General features: G+C 39.0%; 1 protein-coding gene across 1 annotated transcript in view; it reads left to right on the top strand.

Annotated features, from left to right (window-relative positions):
- LOC102247602 (guanylate-binding protein 6) overlaps nucleotides 1-12,793 on the top strand; it is a 36,230-nt gene extending 23,437 nt beyond the window's left edge. The window contains 9 exon segments of the mRNA XM_005859416.2: nucleotides 2,861-2,970; nucleotides 3,178-3,374; nucleotides 4,880-5,125; nucleotides 5,981-6,261; nucleotides 7,955-8,167; nucleotides 9,185-9,287; nucleotides 9,620-9,813; nucleotides 10,570-10,630; nucleotides 12,570-12,793. Of these exon segments, the coding sequence (XP_005859478.2) occupies nucleotides 2,861-2,970; nucleotides 3,178-3,374; nucleotides 4,880-5,125; nucleotides 5,981-6,261; nucleotides 7,955-8,167; nucleotides 9,185-9,287; nucleotides 9,620-9,813; nucleotides 10,570-10,630; nucleotides 12,570-12,793 (1,629 nt within the window).
- The last annotated feature ends 1,647 nt before the right edge of the window (nucleotides 12,794-14,440 follow it).

Here is a 14,440-nt window from a genome sequence, read left to right as displayed (position 1 = left end):
TGGCCAGACATCTGAGTCACCTCCATCTTTATTCCTGTCCCAACACCGCGCAGTCTGACCATGGAGACTCTCTGCTTGGGAGGCCCCTGGGTCTCCTTCTGGGGCTGGGGATGCGCCACTGCCCGGGCACCGGATCGCATGCCCCGGCCCCTAGGTCTCCTTCTGGGGCCTGGCTGCATTGCCCCCAAGACCAGATCGTGTGCCCTGGTGGCGACACCTCCCTGGCCCCTGGGTCTCCTTCTGGGGCCAAGGCTGCTCCACTGCCCGGGCACCGGATCGCGTGGCACCAGCGGTGACACAGCCCAGGCCCCTGGGTCTTCTTCTGGGGCCTGGCTCCGTCTCCCCAGGACCGGATCGCATCCCCAGGCAGGGATGCAGCCTGGCCTCTGGCCCCGCCTCTGGATGTTCTCCAATCACTGGTGATCCCTGATCTGAGAAGCTCGGCGGGGCAGGGAAGAGGCGGACATCCCCAGGCTTCTCTGATTACTAGTCCAGGGCCGGCAAAGGCGGCCCAGTTCTCCGGCTCTTGGCTGCCACCTGGGTTCTGACACCGGCAGGCAGCTTCTTCCATCCTTCCCCTTTTGCCTCCTATCATTTTGTCTACGTATGCAAATTAGCCGCCATCTTTGTTGGCAGTTAATTGCCATCTTAGTTGGCAGTTAATTTGCATATCGCCCTGATTAGCCAATGGGAAGGGTAGCAAAGTTACAGTTAATTACCATGTTTGTCTATTATTAGATAGGATAGGAGCCAAAGCATAACTGTCAACTGATAGCAGAAGTACTTGCTGTCCTTACAACTCTAGGGTTTTTAGCAGTATCCAATTCTATTGCATAGTTGCTTATGATTTATCCTGAATGTTATGTTCAGCCACATCATCTATTCCTACCACGCACATAACCATCACTTCAATCAAATAAAATAACATGTAGTACCTTTGTATGAACACACTCTCTGGCGATTCTGATTGGCTTCTGTAGATCCTACCAACAGCCTGGTCATCTTCTCTCCAGAATTCCACATTCTTCCCATTCTTTAGAGCAAAGCCCAGCTACTTTCAACCTAATGGGAAAGTTTCTCACTCAGACATAATCCCTTCTTGGCCTGAAATCATAGAGTAATTTTTCAGGGTTTTGCATTCCCCCTTTGTCTTTTATTTCTTTCTTTTTTTTTATTATATAGGATTTTTTTCTTTTTTTTTATTGCTTAAAGTATTACAAAGAGTATTACATATTCTGCCCCCCAACCCTCTCTGGCCTTCCCACTGCAGTTTGACAATCAGTTTGAGGCAGCTCTGCCTCTGTATCTATTATTGTTCAAAAGTTTGTAATGGTCTCTATTATCCATGAATGAGTGAGATCATGTGGTATTTTTCCTTCATTGACTGGCTTATTTCACTTAGCATAATGCTCTCCAGTTCCATCCATGCTGTTGCAAATGGTAAGAGTTCCTTCTTTTTTACAGCAGCATAGTATTCCATCGTGTAGATGTACCACAGTTTTCTAATCCATTCATCTACTGATGGGCACTTAGGCTGTTTCCAAATCTTAGCTATGGTGAATTGTGCTGCTATGAACATAGGGGTGCATATATCCTTTCTGATTGGTGTTTTTGGTTTCTTGGGATATATTCCTAGAAGTGGGATCACAGGGTCAAATGGGAGTTCCATTTCCAGTTTTTTGAGGAAACTCCATACTGTCTTCCATAGTGGCTGCACCAGTCTGCATTCCCACCAGCAGTGCACAAGTGTTCCTTTTTCTCCACATCCTCTCCAGCACTTGTCGTTTGTTGATTTGTTGATGATAGCCATTCTGACAGGTGTGAGATGGTACCTCATTGTTGTTTTGATTTGCATCTCTCGGATGATTAGTGACTTTGAGCATGTTTTCATATGTCTCTTGGCTTTCTGAATGTCCTCTTTTGAAAGGTGTCTATTTAGGTCCTTTGCCCATTTTTTGATTGGATTGTTTATCTTCCTTTTGTTAAGTTGTATGAGTTCCCTATAAATGTTGGAGATTAGGCCCTTATCAGATATAATGTTGGCAAATATGTTCTCCCATGTAGTGGGCTTTCTTGTTGTTTTGTTGATGGTTTCTTTTGCTGTGCAGAAACTTTTTATTTTGATGTAGTCCCATTTGTTTATTTTCTCTTTAGTTTCCAATGCCCTCGGATCTGTATCGGTGAAGAAATTGCTTCGGCATATGTCTGAGATTTTGTTGCCTTTGGATTCTTCTAGTATTTTTATGGTTTCCTGTCGTATATTTAAGTCCTTTATCCATTTTGAGTTTATTTTTGTGTATGGTGTAAGTTGGTGGTCTAGTTTCATGTCTTTTATTTCATATCATTGGTTACACTCTTGGCAGAGCGGATCACCTTGGATGCATTTACATGTTGCCAGGTATATTTGCACCTCCAGCACGTCATCTCTGGAGGTCAGAGATTGCCCTATGAAACTTTATATCCACAAAAGTCAATGCATTATCTGGCATTTTTTTAGATGCACAATGAGAAGTTGATGAATTTACTTCACTAGCATTTGTGTCCCAAATATGCCTGTGGTCAAGAGAAAGTGGCAAATAAATCACTACCCACTTCTTATTGCATACTTCTATGTTCTTGGGACTATTTTAAACATTTTGCAAACATTTACAGTGTCATTTACTTCTTTTAATAGCTAAGGAACTTGGGCCATGAGTGATGACAATGTGAATACCCAAAATGAGGTTTGAATTTATCACTGTCTTCACAATGTATGTTATTTGCCCTGCTGTTCAGTTATAGTAGAGCTGACATAGTGCATGAACAACTGAATGGATGAATAAATTGAAGACACCTCAGTTCCCTTCTGTGCACTTTCTAGGGTGACTCACAAAATGACTCATGGATCTTTGCCCTGGCCGTGCTTCTGAGCAGCATGTTTGTCTACAACAGCATGGGCACCATCAACCACCAAGCCCTGGAGCAGCTGCAGTATCCTTCCAGAAACCCAACCTCCATGTGTCATGGAGGCTATGGAAATGTAACTGAGAGTATTTTTGTTGTTGTTTCTTCATGTCAGTAATCATGGTTGAGGAGAAAGGGACACAGGGTGAATGGAAATGTTCATAAAAATTATTTCCCTGTGAGATCTGGAAATTTTGGTGTGGAGCACCTCTCATTCCTTAGCTAAGATCCCAGCTATGTGACTAAACTAACAAAGCTAATCCGGGCAAAATCCTTTCCCAGCTCTGGTGAAGTAGGTGACTCAGCTGAGTTTATAAGTTTCTTTCCAGACTTTGTTTGGGTTGTACGGGATTTCACGCTGAAGCTGATGTTTGATGAACGCACCATCACTGAAGATGAGTACCTGGAGAATGCCTTGAAGTTGGTTACAGGTATCAGAGGACGGTCTGGGTGGTGGAGGATGAAACATTTGACTCTTACTTTAGAACTCACATTATATTTTTGACCACTGGACCATAATATAAAGTTCTATATGGCAATCTCTGACCTCCAGTGATGATTTGCTGGGGTTTAAACACACATGGCAACATGTACTAGTAAATCCATCTAAGGTGATCAATTCTGCCAGAAATGAAACCCAATGCTGGATGTAATCAACTGAGCCCTGTCATTTGTCACTTAAACTCAATTTTTATTTTTTATTGTTTTGAAGCCTGTGCCAATGGTGATATGAGTATGATAGGTGGGTATGGTTTCAATTGTTATAAATACTGAAAAAACTCAAGTGACCAGAATTTAAGCTGGCATAGGAAATGGAATAGCCAACATTGTACCAAAGAGTTTAGGAAAATTGACACCATGAAAAAAATTTGAGGATAACAACCAGTGCTAAGATGTTCTGGGGAAGAAATATTTGTATTCTGATTAAGTTTAGAGCTCTTCTGCTTCTATTTGGAGAAAAATGCCCAACTCTGTGGAAGATGGTTAACACAGGATCATAAATATATCAAATGACTTATTTTTTTAAACATACTTCATGTTGTCTATCTTAATAGCCCCCAAAATGAACATATTCTTCCAGTAAGACTGTCAAATCATTCATTATCTCTCTCTTAGAACATCACTCTCTTCATTCTGCAGCCTGTTATCATGTTAATAGAATAAAGTAATTACACAGAATAGATTTAGCAGAGAGAAAAATGGGTGGTACCTGGAAGCATGTTCATTTTTTGCTTATTTAATAATTTATTTATTTATTCAAGAATCATTTATGGAACAGCTGATATATGCCCAGAATTACTTAGTGTGACATTGTCACCACCAATATAATCTGATATACAAAACAGGTGAGGTCTTTAAGTGGCATTAGGTTAACCTTGCATGTTTATATGGTCTGTATTTGTTACTCTGATTTTTAGAAGTTGTTCTTTACTGTTCTGAGTAATGTCTGCTCGAACAATATCATAAATTGCTATGTATCTGCCAGGAAATATTTGACTTTTACTTTAGAACCCCCATTATATTTCTGACATAAGGACTATAATATTAAAAGTATTTATGAAAATGTTTAGGATTAATCTATCATTCGCAAATATCTAAATAATAGTCAAGCTATTGGACACCATGGAAAGGCTAAGGAAAACAATCATAAGTTTCTTCAGATGGGATGAATGTCTCCATGCCTCCTCTTCTTCCTCAGAAGTATTTGTTTCTTTTATTCTGGTCTTTGCACAAAAAATAAAAAACAAATCTGTTTTCTGGAGATTAGCATTATGCTGATATTCATGATTAAATAGAAGCAGATATGCAAGCACCACAGTTACAATGATGCAAAGAACCCTAGAAATGTATGTCCTTTCCTGAAGATTATCTCACTGATCATTGCTGGTTTTATTGTTTGTTGTTTTTGTTTTGTTTTGTTTTGTTTTCTGTACAGGCAATACTTCCAAAATCCCGCGATCCAACTTGCCTAGAAAGTATATCAGGAAGTTCTTTCCCAAGCGAAAGTGCTTTGTTTTTGAACGCCCTACAAATAACATAAACTTGTTACAACAGATGGAGGAAGTGTCAGAAAACCAACTAGAGTGCAGTTTCCGGGAGCAATCCAAACATTTCTGTAACTATATCTTCAGAGATGCAAAAACCAAGACCCTCAGAGAGGGAATCATTGTCACTGGAAATCGTGAGTCTCCATTCTCACAGTCGTTCATTCTGTGTGATTGTACTCAGGGTTTGTCAGTAGTTCTGTTTCCTTCTCCATGTGATGTGGATAAGCAGAGATTCATGCCACACATAGACATCTATGTTTCTTCATTAAAGTTTTCCTATATGAGGGCTTATTGAAGCCCACTGTATCTCATGAAACTAATACACTAATGACATAAGCACAAGCTGCTGTTGATAGGAATCTGCATGATGATGATAAGACCAATTAGAAAAAATATATAGCAGAACAAAAGCCACTGGAAGTTCATTAGAGTTTGAGAAGAAAACGTAACATATAGCCTTATGTACAGGGCCAGATTCATGGAACTATACCACCTCAGCAGACATACAGTGCCTTGGAATGAGGTGGGCCAAGGCTTGATTTAATATTTCAGTCACTATCCTGAAATTTTTGGTTTTTTATCTGGGTCCAAATTTTCATTGGAAAATTTTACCCACAAATTATTTACTTTATATACCTGTAAATAAACTCTTTTAAAATGTATTTCAATTGGGAAAAAGTCCCAGGAAACCTTTGAATATATTGGTTGAAATTATTAACTTTATATTATCATAAGCTGAATTTGAGAACCATAAAAGAGAGAGTGTATAGGAGATATGATGATGTTATTACAAGGAAGTAGGTTTATAGTATATAACATATAACGGAGAAGGAGACAACAATGAAAGCAATGAGGAAGGTGGGGAGTAAAGGAAGAGAAAACAAAAATCTAAATTCAATATAATTTTTGTTCTTTTTAGAATGATGATCTAAAGATTGTGGTGCAGTAAGAACTTCCTGTCCATTTTCTGAATATCTTGTGTCATTCAGGGATGGGGACTCTGGCAAAGGCCTATGTGGATGCCATCAATAGTGGAGCAGTGCCTTGTTTGGAAAATGCAGCGATAACTCTGGCTGAGCATGAGAACTCAGTGGCCGTGCAGAAGGCAGCCGACTACTACAGTGACCAGATGGCCCAGAGAGTGAACTTCCCCACAGACACGCTGCAGGAGCTGCTGGACCTGCACACAGCCTGTGAGAAGGAAGCCATTGCAATCTTCATGGAGCGCTCCTTCAAGGATGACAAGGGGGAGTTCCAACAGAAACTTATGGTAATATGTCTTAGCATATATCCTTCCTCATTCCTGTTCTTCTAGATTAACGCTTAAACATCCCCTTTTTGACCCATAGTTCATGAGTTTCCCATTGTAAAAGAAGTTTGCATTCACGTGAGTGTCTGGGATCTATAGTCAACAATTCATCCTTTTCCTGAAGGATTGGCTCTTTATTTCCATTATGGCAAAGCAAATTAACATGTGCTTATTAGCAGTTTGCAAAAACACATAATTTTTTAGTTCACTATTCTTCAGGTGAGTTCCTAGCACAAGATGTATGGTGCTCTGCTGTGTTTACCAAGAGCTGAAAACAAGATTCAGATGTTGTACACCTAAAACTAATATAATGTCATGGGAACTCCTCCCCATCTTCAAGGCAGCAATGGTGCATTGTACCTGTGTTTTTTTTCTAATGTTTTTCACTACTTCTCTGCTACCAACTAGAGAAAAATACTCCCGTGTTTAGGTATGCCCACTTGAGTAATCTTCGTTTCTTAAAGTGGGCCAGTGCCATATAAAAATCTTATCAGATGATCAATATTTAACTTATTCATCGGCCTACAGACTATCATGTATTGACACCAGGAGAAAGAACTCTTGAGGACAACATAAGTCTGCCCAATATAAACACCTCCACCTTGTCTTTGAGTCTGTCATTGACCATTGTACAAGTTACAAAACTCTCACTTCATACAGAAGAAAATTAATATGATTATAATTTTTCTGGTTTAGCAAAAAAATTCTTTCCCAATATATTGGCACAATCAAGCCCTCATTAAATTAATTCATGAGGAGTTCAAAACTCTGTTCAGTGAACACTTACCTTATTTGTGGACAGTTGATTTACTGTGTATATATTTTTATCCATAACTATCCAAGTTTGCAGAGGAAAGTCTACTTTCAGTTATATTGAACTTTCCATTGCTCATTATTGATAGATGGACCACTGTTATTCTAATGACCGATAAAGGAACCTTGATGATACTGGATTGCATATTTGATTTTTGCTAGAGAATTGAATTTAAAAGTTCTCATCAAAGAAAAAACAATGTTTATGCCTATGTAAGGTGGCAGACAATAATTAGACAATACAGTGATCATTTTGAAATGTACAGTGGGGCCTTGACTTATGAGTGTCCCGACTAACGAGTTTTTTCGAGATATGAGCCGTCTCTCGGCCGATTTTTTGCTTTGAGTTGCAAGCTAAAATTCGGGTTACAAGCCAGCTTCAGATTCCCCACCGCTAGTTGGCGCAGTGAATGTCACAGTGATTTGACATATGAGTAATTTGAGTTACGAGCTCCATCATGGAATGAATTAAACTCGTATGTCAAGGCCCCAGGGTATACAAATATTGAACCATTACATTGTACACCAGAAGCCAATATAATATATCTCAAATATACCTCAATTTAAAAAATAAATAAACCCTAGATTTCATGTCTACCAGTTCCATATTTTCACAAATGTTGAGCCAGAACCCAAGAGAATTGAGGAAGTTTCCACAGTTCACACAAGGAATTGGTCTAAACTGGGACTACAGTGAATTTTCTGAGCATGGTCTATGTGGTTCCATGCTCCAGTCCACCTTGATGGCATTAAACTACTTCTTCCAAGAGGATTATAGTTGGACCTTTTGTTCTTTTATAACAGCCTCTTTCCTTTGGGTTTCTCCACATTTCTGTGGCAGGGCATCATAGAGAAAAAGAAGGAAAATTTCTTGCTGAAGAATGAAGAGGAATCTCTCAAATATTGCCAGGCTCAGCTTACACAGCTTTCAAAGCCACTGATGGAAGGCATTTCGAAAGGAACTTTCTCTGTACCTGGAGGATACACTCTCTACTCAGAGGAAATGATCAAGGTTGAACGGTCCTATGAATTAATACCCAGGAAAGGAGTGAAGGTGAGGAATAAAATGAGGGGGTACAGAGGTTTTGTAGGTACTTTTGAAAAATCTAAGATGATAGGACTACATGTGAAGAGATAGAAAAGCATGGTGATATCTGTACATTTTTATCTTTTACATCCACAATTAGTTAAATACTCTTAAATAAACAAGAATATTTTTTCCCAAACATAAGATTTATTTTCAGGAATGTAGATGAAATAGAACGTGTCTTTCATTTAGAAACAATGTAATAGCTTAGCACTGTATAGAAGGAATGCACAATTAAAGAAACAATGTTCTGAAGAAGCTTATGATCTCACCTAAAAAAAGAAAATATAGTCATTTAGATTGGTAGGATAATGTTTATCATATAAGTATACACCAATAGTGACGATGATAATGATGATGATGATCATGATAATGTCTGATATATATTGAGCACACACTTTCTACACCAAGTACACTTTTCTGTTGATATTTTAAATTGACTATCACTTTAATCTTTAGAATAATATGAGTTTAGATAGTAATATCATCCCTATAATACAGTTGAGAAATGAGATGAACTGAGAAGCTCATAAGTTACCTAAGAACATACCTCCAGTGAGTGGTAGAGCTGGTAGGGCAGGTCTGTGTACCTGGCATCCAGTCAGATCTCAGGAGGAAGTTAAACACAGCTTCTTGGAAGAGGAGGTAGAAGCTATAAGTTGAAGTTTTGGTAAGTAGTATCTAAGTAAAGAAAGGGTAGATGAGCATCAGTGAGAAGGAAAAAAAATATGTATAGATATTGCATACAATTGAGGAGGAGTGTTTGTAGAACTACCATAAGTGGCATCATTAAGAAGAAGCTAGGGTTGCAAAATAGGGTTTTTTCCCCCCAACTAAAGCTGTTGGATCTTTAATTGTGGCCCCAGAAGGAAGGGAACCACTGTTGGATGCTATGAAGGATGAAGCATTTACAGAGTCAAATTTGTAGTTTTATTGAACACTGACTTCCCCAGCAAGAAGAGTCTTAGCTCCTTATTTCCTCAGGCAATGGAGGCCCTCCTGAACTTCAATCAGTCACAGGCTGCAACAAAGGAATGCATCCTGCAGGCTGACAAGGCCCTCACTGCTGGGGAGAAGGCTCAAGCAGGTACAGGGCAGGGCTGTGATCATAGAGGGTATGGTAGGTTCCTGCAGTGCCCCTGAATGTGTGAGAAAAAATCCTTCTTGAAACAATGTGTTTTCACAAAAGGATTAGAACAACTAAATCCAAAAATAACCAGGTGAGTTTTCATTGCTTTCTCAGGCAATCAATGCCTTTCCATCACATTCTGAAATGTGTTTTGCTCCTATTGCTGGTAAGAATATTGAGAGATTACTCACTGCCATTTAAAAATAATTTTAGGAGCTCCTCTTATCTTTGAAGGGTATAGCTAGGTATAATTTTTATTTTCTTAACTCTGTAAAACCACTGTGGAACAGATGAGCGAGCCAAGAGAGAGGCATCGGAAAGACAAGACAAGCTGCGAAGACAGACACTGAATGAAATGAAGCAACAAATGGAGGCTCAAGAGAGAAGCTTCCAGGAAACTATGGCCCAGATGAAGGAAAAGATGGGGAGAGAAAGAGAAATCCAACAGAGTGAGCTACAAAGAATATTGAAGCACATGGAGAAGGTAAGTCTAGGTGGGGTGTGGGCAAAGCCAAAAGGACAGTCAGCTAGTTCCTCATGAAGGGAAAACCAAAAACTAAAGTTATAAACACTGAATGAAATCCAAAGGCATATGATTCAGTGAGATGTCTTTCTAAAGCCCTATGTCTTTAGAACTCAGCACCTTCTGTGGTATTAGAATTAGGGGGGTTCAAATAACATAACCCAGACTCATGAAACTGGTATTTGTGGTGATTATAGGGTCCTATTGTGTCCCTAAGTGAATAGGACTTCAGTTCTCAGGATGTTTGGTACACCCATCAAAGACACCTGACATAGAGCCATCTGGTCTCAAAGCATCAGATATGAAATATGGGATAATGAAAGCTCTAAAATGTGCAACATTGGTTTCCACATCTGCCTGCTTCATTCTACACATCCAGAGTAAGATAGTTAGAACTAAAACTTCATCTTTCCCAAAGAACATCCCTAGGACTGAAACCCATTCCTGACATTGGTGTCAGACCTGAACCAGCCCCAAGTCCTCCCATCACCAGTGAGATCCTGCTAAGGGAACTTAGGAAGGTATAAACCAAGGATACTCCTGCTACCAGATCTAGAGGTTTAGAAATACTGGACAAAAAGCATCAAAGAGCTATTTTAATTCTATAATGATTTTTATACGGGTCATAAGATTAAATTGAATTAATGCATGTATTGCTGGCTTTTGCTTAAACCCATGGTCTTTTTTTCTTAATTGTAAATTCCTCTGCATCAATAGGAACAAGAGATACAGAAGATATACAAAGAGAAAGAGTCAGAGACGAAAAAAGAGATGGAAGGTGAGAACAGCTAAAAGCATTCCAGATATCAAAATAATAAATTGTATTTCAAAATTAAGAACTCCTCTCTTTGAAAAAGCACACTTTTCATTCTTTTAGTAGAATGAAAAGACAAGTCACAGATTGGAAGTAACTATTTGCAAATCACAAATTGGATTTAGGACTTGTATCCAGAATATTTAAAGAACTCTTAATACTCAACAAACATCTTACTAACTGGAAAAGCAAACATTCCAATTAAAAGGAAAAAATGATATAATTTAAACAGACACTTCATCAAAAAATATATATTTGGATGACAATAAGCACAGTATACAATATTATTAACAACATCACTACTTATTAGAAAAGTGGAAATTCAAGCCACAATAAGATATCGCTATGCTCCTACTAGAATGGCTAAAATTACAAAGAAGAAACATCTCAAGTGTTGGTGGGGATGTAGAGCAACTGGAACTCTTATGTACTGCTGGTGGGAATGTAAAATGGTAAATCACTGAAAAAGTTTGTCAGTTTCTTAAAAAGTTAAACAAATACTAACCACGCAGAGTAATCATTTTGCTTCTATATCTATCCCCAAGAAAAATGGAAGTTTGTGCATACGATAGCTTTATTGATAATAGCCATTAACTGAAAACCATGTCTGTCCACAGGTGAATGATGAATGAATTTTAACATATCCATACAAGAGAATACTACTGAACAATAAAAAGAAATAAACTATCAATACATACAAGAATGTTATGGATCTGAAAATAGATATGTTAAGTGAAAGAGGGCAAAAAAATGTCTACATACTGTATGATCCTTTTATGTAAAATGACAGAAAATGCAAGCTATTCTACAGTGACAGGAAGCTGGGCAGTGGTTTTGCCTAGTGATGGGGATGAGGGTTTATGTTCAGGAGGGAGGATTTTCCTAAGGGCATGTGAAGATGTGGCTGTTTCTGAGTGATGGGCATGCTTGTAACTTAATTGTGGTGGTGGTTTAACAGGTGTATACATGTATCATCCATAATAATAAAAGCATAATATGCTAATTAGACCGGATAGCCGAATGACCTCCCGGATGTCATTCTGGATGTCCTTCTGGACAACCTTTCAGGCAAAGCCGCAGCAGTGGGGCCAAGGCAGAGGCAGCCACCGCGGTTGCCTGGGGGGAGGCAGGGGTGGTTAGGGGCAATCAGACAGGCAGGCAAGCAGTTAGGGGCTATCATGCAGGCAGGCGAGCAGTTAGGAGTGATCAGGCAGGCAGGCGAGTGGTTAGGGGCAATTAGGGAGGCAGTTAGGCTAGTGGTTAGGAACCAGCGGTCTCAGATTGTGAGAGAGATGTCCGACTGCCAGGTTAGGCCCGATCCCATGTGAGATCGGGCCTAACTCGACAGTCGGGCATCCCTCAAGGGTTCACAGATTTTGTGCACTGGGCCTGTAGTAAGTCAATAAAAACTTATCTGACAGTGTATTGCATGACTATTTTTAAAAAAAATATATATTTTATTGATTTTTTACAGTGAGGAAGGGAGAGGGATAGAAAGTTAGAAACATCGATGAGAGAGAAACATCGATCAGCTGCCTCCTGCCGCAGGCCAACGCTCTATTCACTGAGCCAAACCTGTCAGGGCTGCATGACTATTTTACAGCACTAAAGCTTTTCCAAAAATATAAAACAACAAATTACTCTGGGTAATGAGAAGCCCTAGAATTGTTAATGTGAGCCATATCAGTGCACCTGAAATCAAAGAATAACAAGGAGAGTTTATAGTTCCAAGGGATTCTTTAACTGTTATTTACAGTCCTCTTTGCTTACTCAGTACAAAAATTATCAGAAGTTTTCTCTATGAAATAAGAATAAAACAAAAAAGATAGGTTGAAAGAAAAATAAGGAATAAATATCACAATTTAATCCTCATGTTTCTCTGCTTATTTTTCTTCCTCTGAAGCTCTGATAAAATTGTTCGATGAAATGCAAAAGAGAAATCAGCAGATGATGGAAGAGAAAGAAAAGAAGTATCAGGTATGGGTGAAACAGTTGATTGAGAAGATGGAGATGGAGAAGGCCCAGACCATGGCAGAGCAAGACAGGATTCTAAATATTAAATTTTAGGCATTCAACTTTGTCATCACCATTTTATCGTCCACTGCACTGAATCAAAAACATGCTTAGAAGTTAGAGCATTACGTCCAATTATGGGATTTTCTAACCCAAACACTAGTAAACAATTTATGACCATATACGTAATTAATCATGTAATTACATGCTCAGGCTTCCTGTATCGTCCTGTTCTCCAGGCTCCACTATGAGTCATTGTTGAGTCCAGATGTCCACCCAGAAATACAGTGTGGACTGTCACAGGCCCCCATCTCCTCAACCTATTATTGTTACTTTGCCTCCAAGTTTCGGAAAGTTGTACTAAGTTCACTGATCAAACATCTGCCATGACTCTGAGTCATGTAGTAACCTTCCCGATGGAATTCATTCATCTTTCTCACATTTGTAGATAGATATTTGAGAGGCCACACTACCTAGATCAGAGTTGAAGGAAAAAATGCTATAATTTCCAGGAAGCCTGTGGTGAATATGGGTGAAGAGGAAGTAAGTTTCTGAAACTTATTCACAAATAAGTTTCAAAAACTCATGAAGGATTAACATAGGTATTGAAAAGGGAAATAATTTGGCAAATGTGGGAAATGTTTTACATTGTGTGAGTTCGGTCTTCATTTTTTCTCTCAGAAAAAATTGCAGTCTCTCCAGAAGAAATACAAGGAAGATATCAAGAAACTTCAATTTGAAGTAAAATATATGGAGATGAAAATAGAAGGAAATAAATGTACCATACTCTAAAAATGCTAGGAACATAACTTCCTAACCAGCTCCCTCCCTCCACAGGAAACTACTTGATTGAGCAACTTCTGAATGTCACACAGTTGCCACTAAACTAAAATTAGAATCAGGATGTTTGTAATTTTGTTGAACCAAAAAAACTGCAAAGACGAAATAAACTGCAAATACAATGTTTCCCTACAGAGTGATTCAATTCTTGCTGAATATACTAATAATGATTAGTATAATCCTTACATGGATTCTTTATTTGCAAGCATGGTTACTGAGTCTAGAGAGACACATTAAATTGTATAATGAGATGCATTTTGCAATGAGGAGATATCAGGTGGGTTCTGTTCAGGGTAGACTTGCTCTCCCTCATGTACATCACCCCACTAGACATCCTAAGCCCCTTGCTATTGCTCAAGGGATTGCTTTGGTTTTGGGATAGCGTTGGAGTGTTGTGAATTTAAGGCAAAGCTCATGGAAGTGAACAAAGCCATGGGACACATTGATCATCATTCCTGCCAAGTAGTCTATGGCTGGCTGCAAATCAGGGAGACCTGGGATAGTTGACTGCAAGGTGCAGACAGAGTACAGTTCTTGGTTGGGTGGTGGCTACATGGTCTGTGGGCACAGACGGGACTCTGGGATTCTGGTAGAAGAAGTCCTTGCCTCTGTGCAAAATGGATTTATGTGTAAATGTTTCACCTTCCCTGTCTCCAGAATTCTTCTGGGTAATTACTGTCCATCCACAGGCCACCCACCTCTCAATCTTCCTCTTTCCTTAGTCTTTTTCTTCCCACAATTCAGAAAGTAAATTCTACAGTCATAGAAAGGGAAGTTTTAACTCAAACATGAAAAATAACTATTTTCATTCCTCTGAAATTCATAACTATAATCCTGCAAAACTTAAACCAAACTCTATTGTCCTCTCGGCCTTGCTGCTTTAGTGTAGGAACAATATTTTGAAGGAAAAAATGAATGTTG

Source organism: Myotis brandtii, unplaced genomic scaffold (genome assembly GCF_000412655.1).
Source record: "Myotis brandtii unplaced genomic scaffold, ASM41265v1 scaffold1257, whole genome shotgun sequence".
NCBI classification, from domain to species: Eukaryota; Metazoa; Chordata; class Mammalia; order Chiroptera; family Vespertilionidae; genus Myotis; species Myotis brandtii.
The sequence above is the reverse complement of the archived record's forward strand: the minus strand, read 5'-3'. Positions and strand labels throughout refer to the sequence as shown.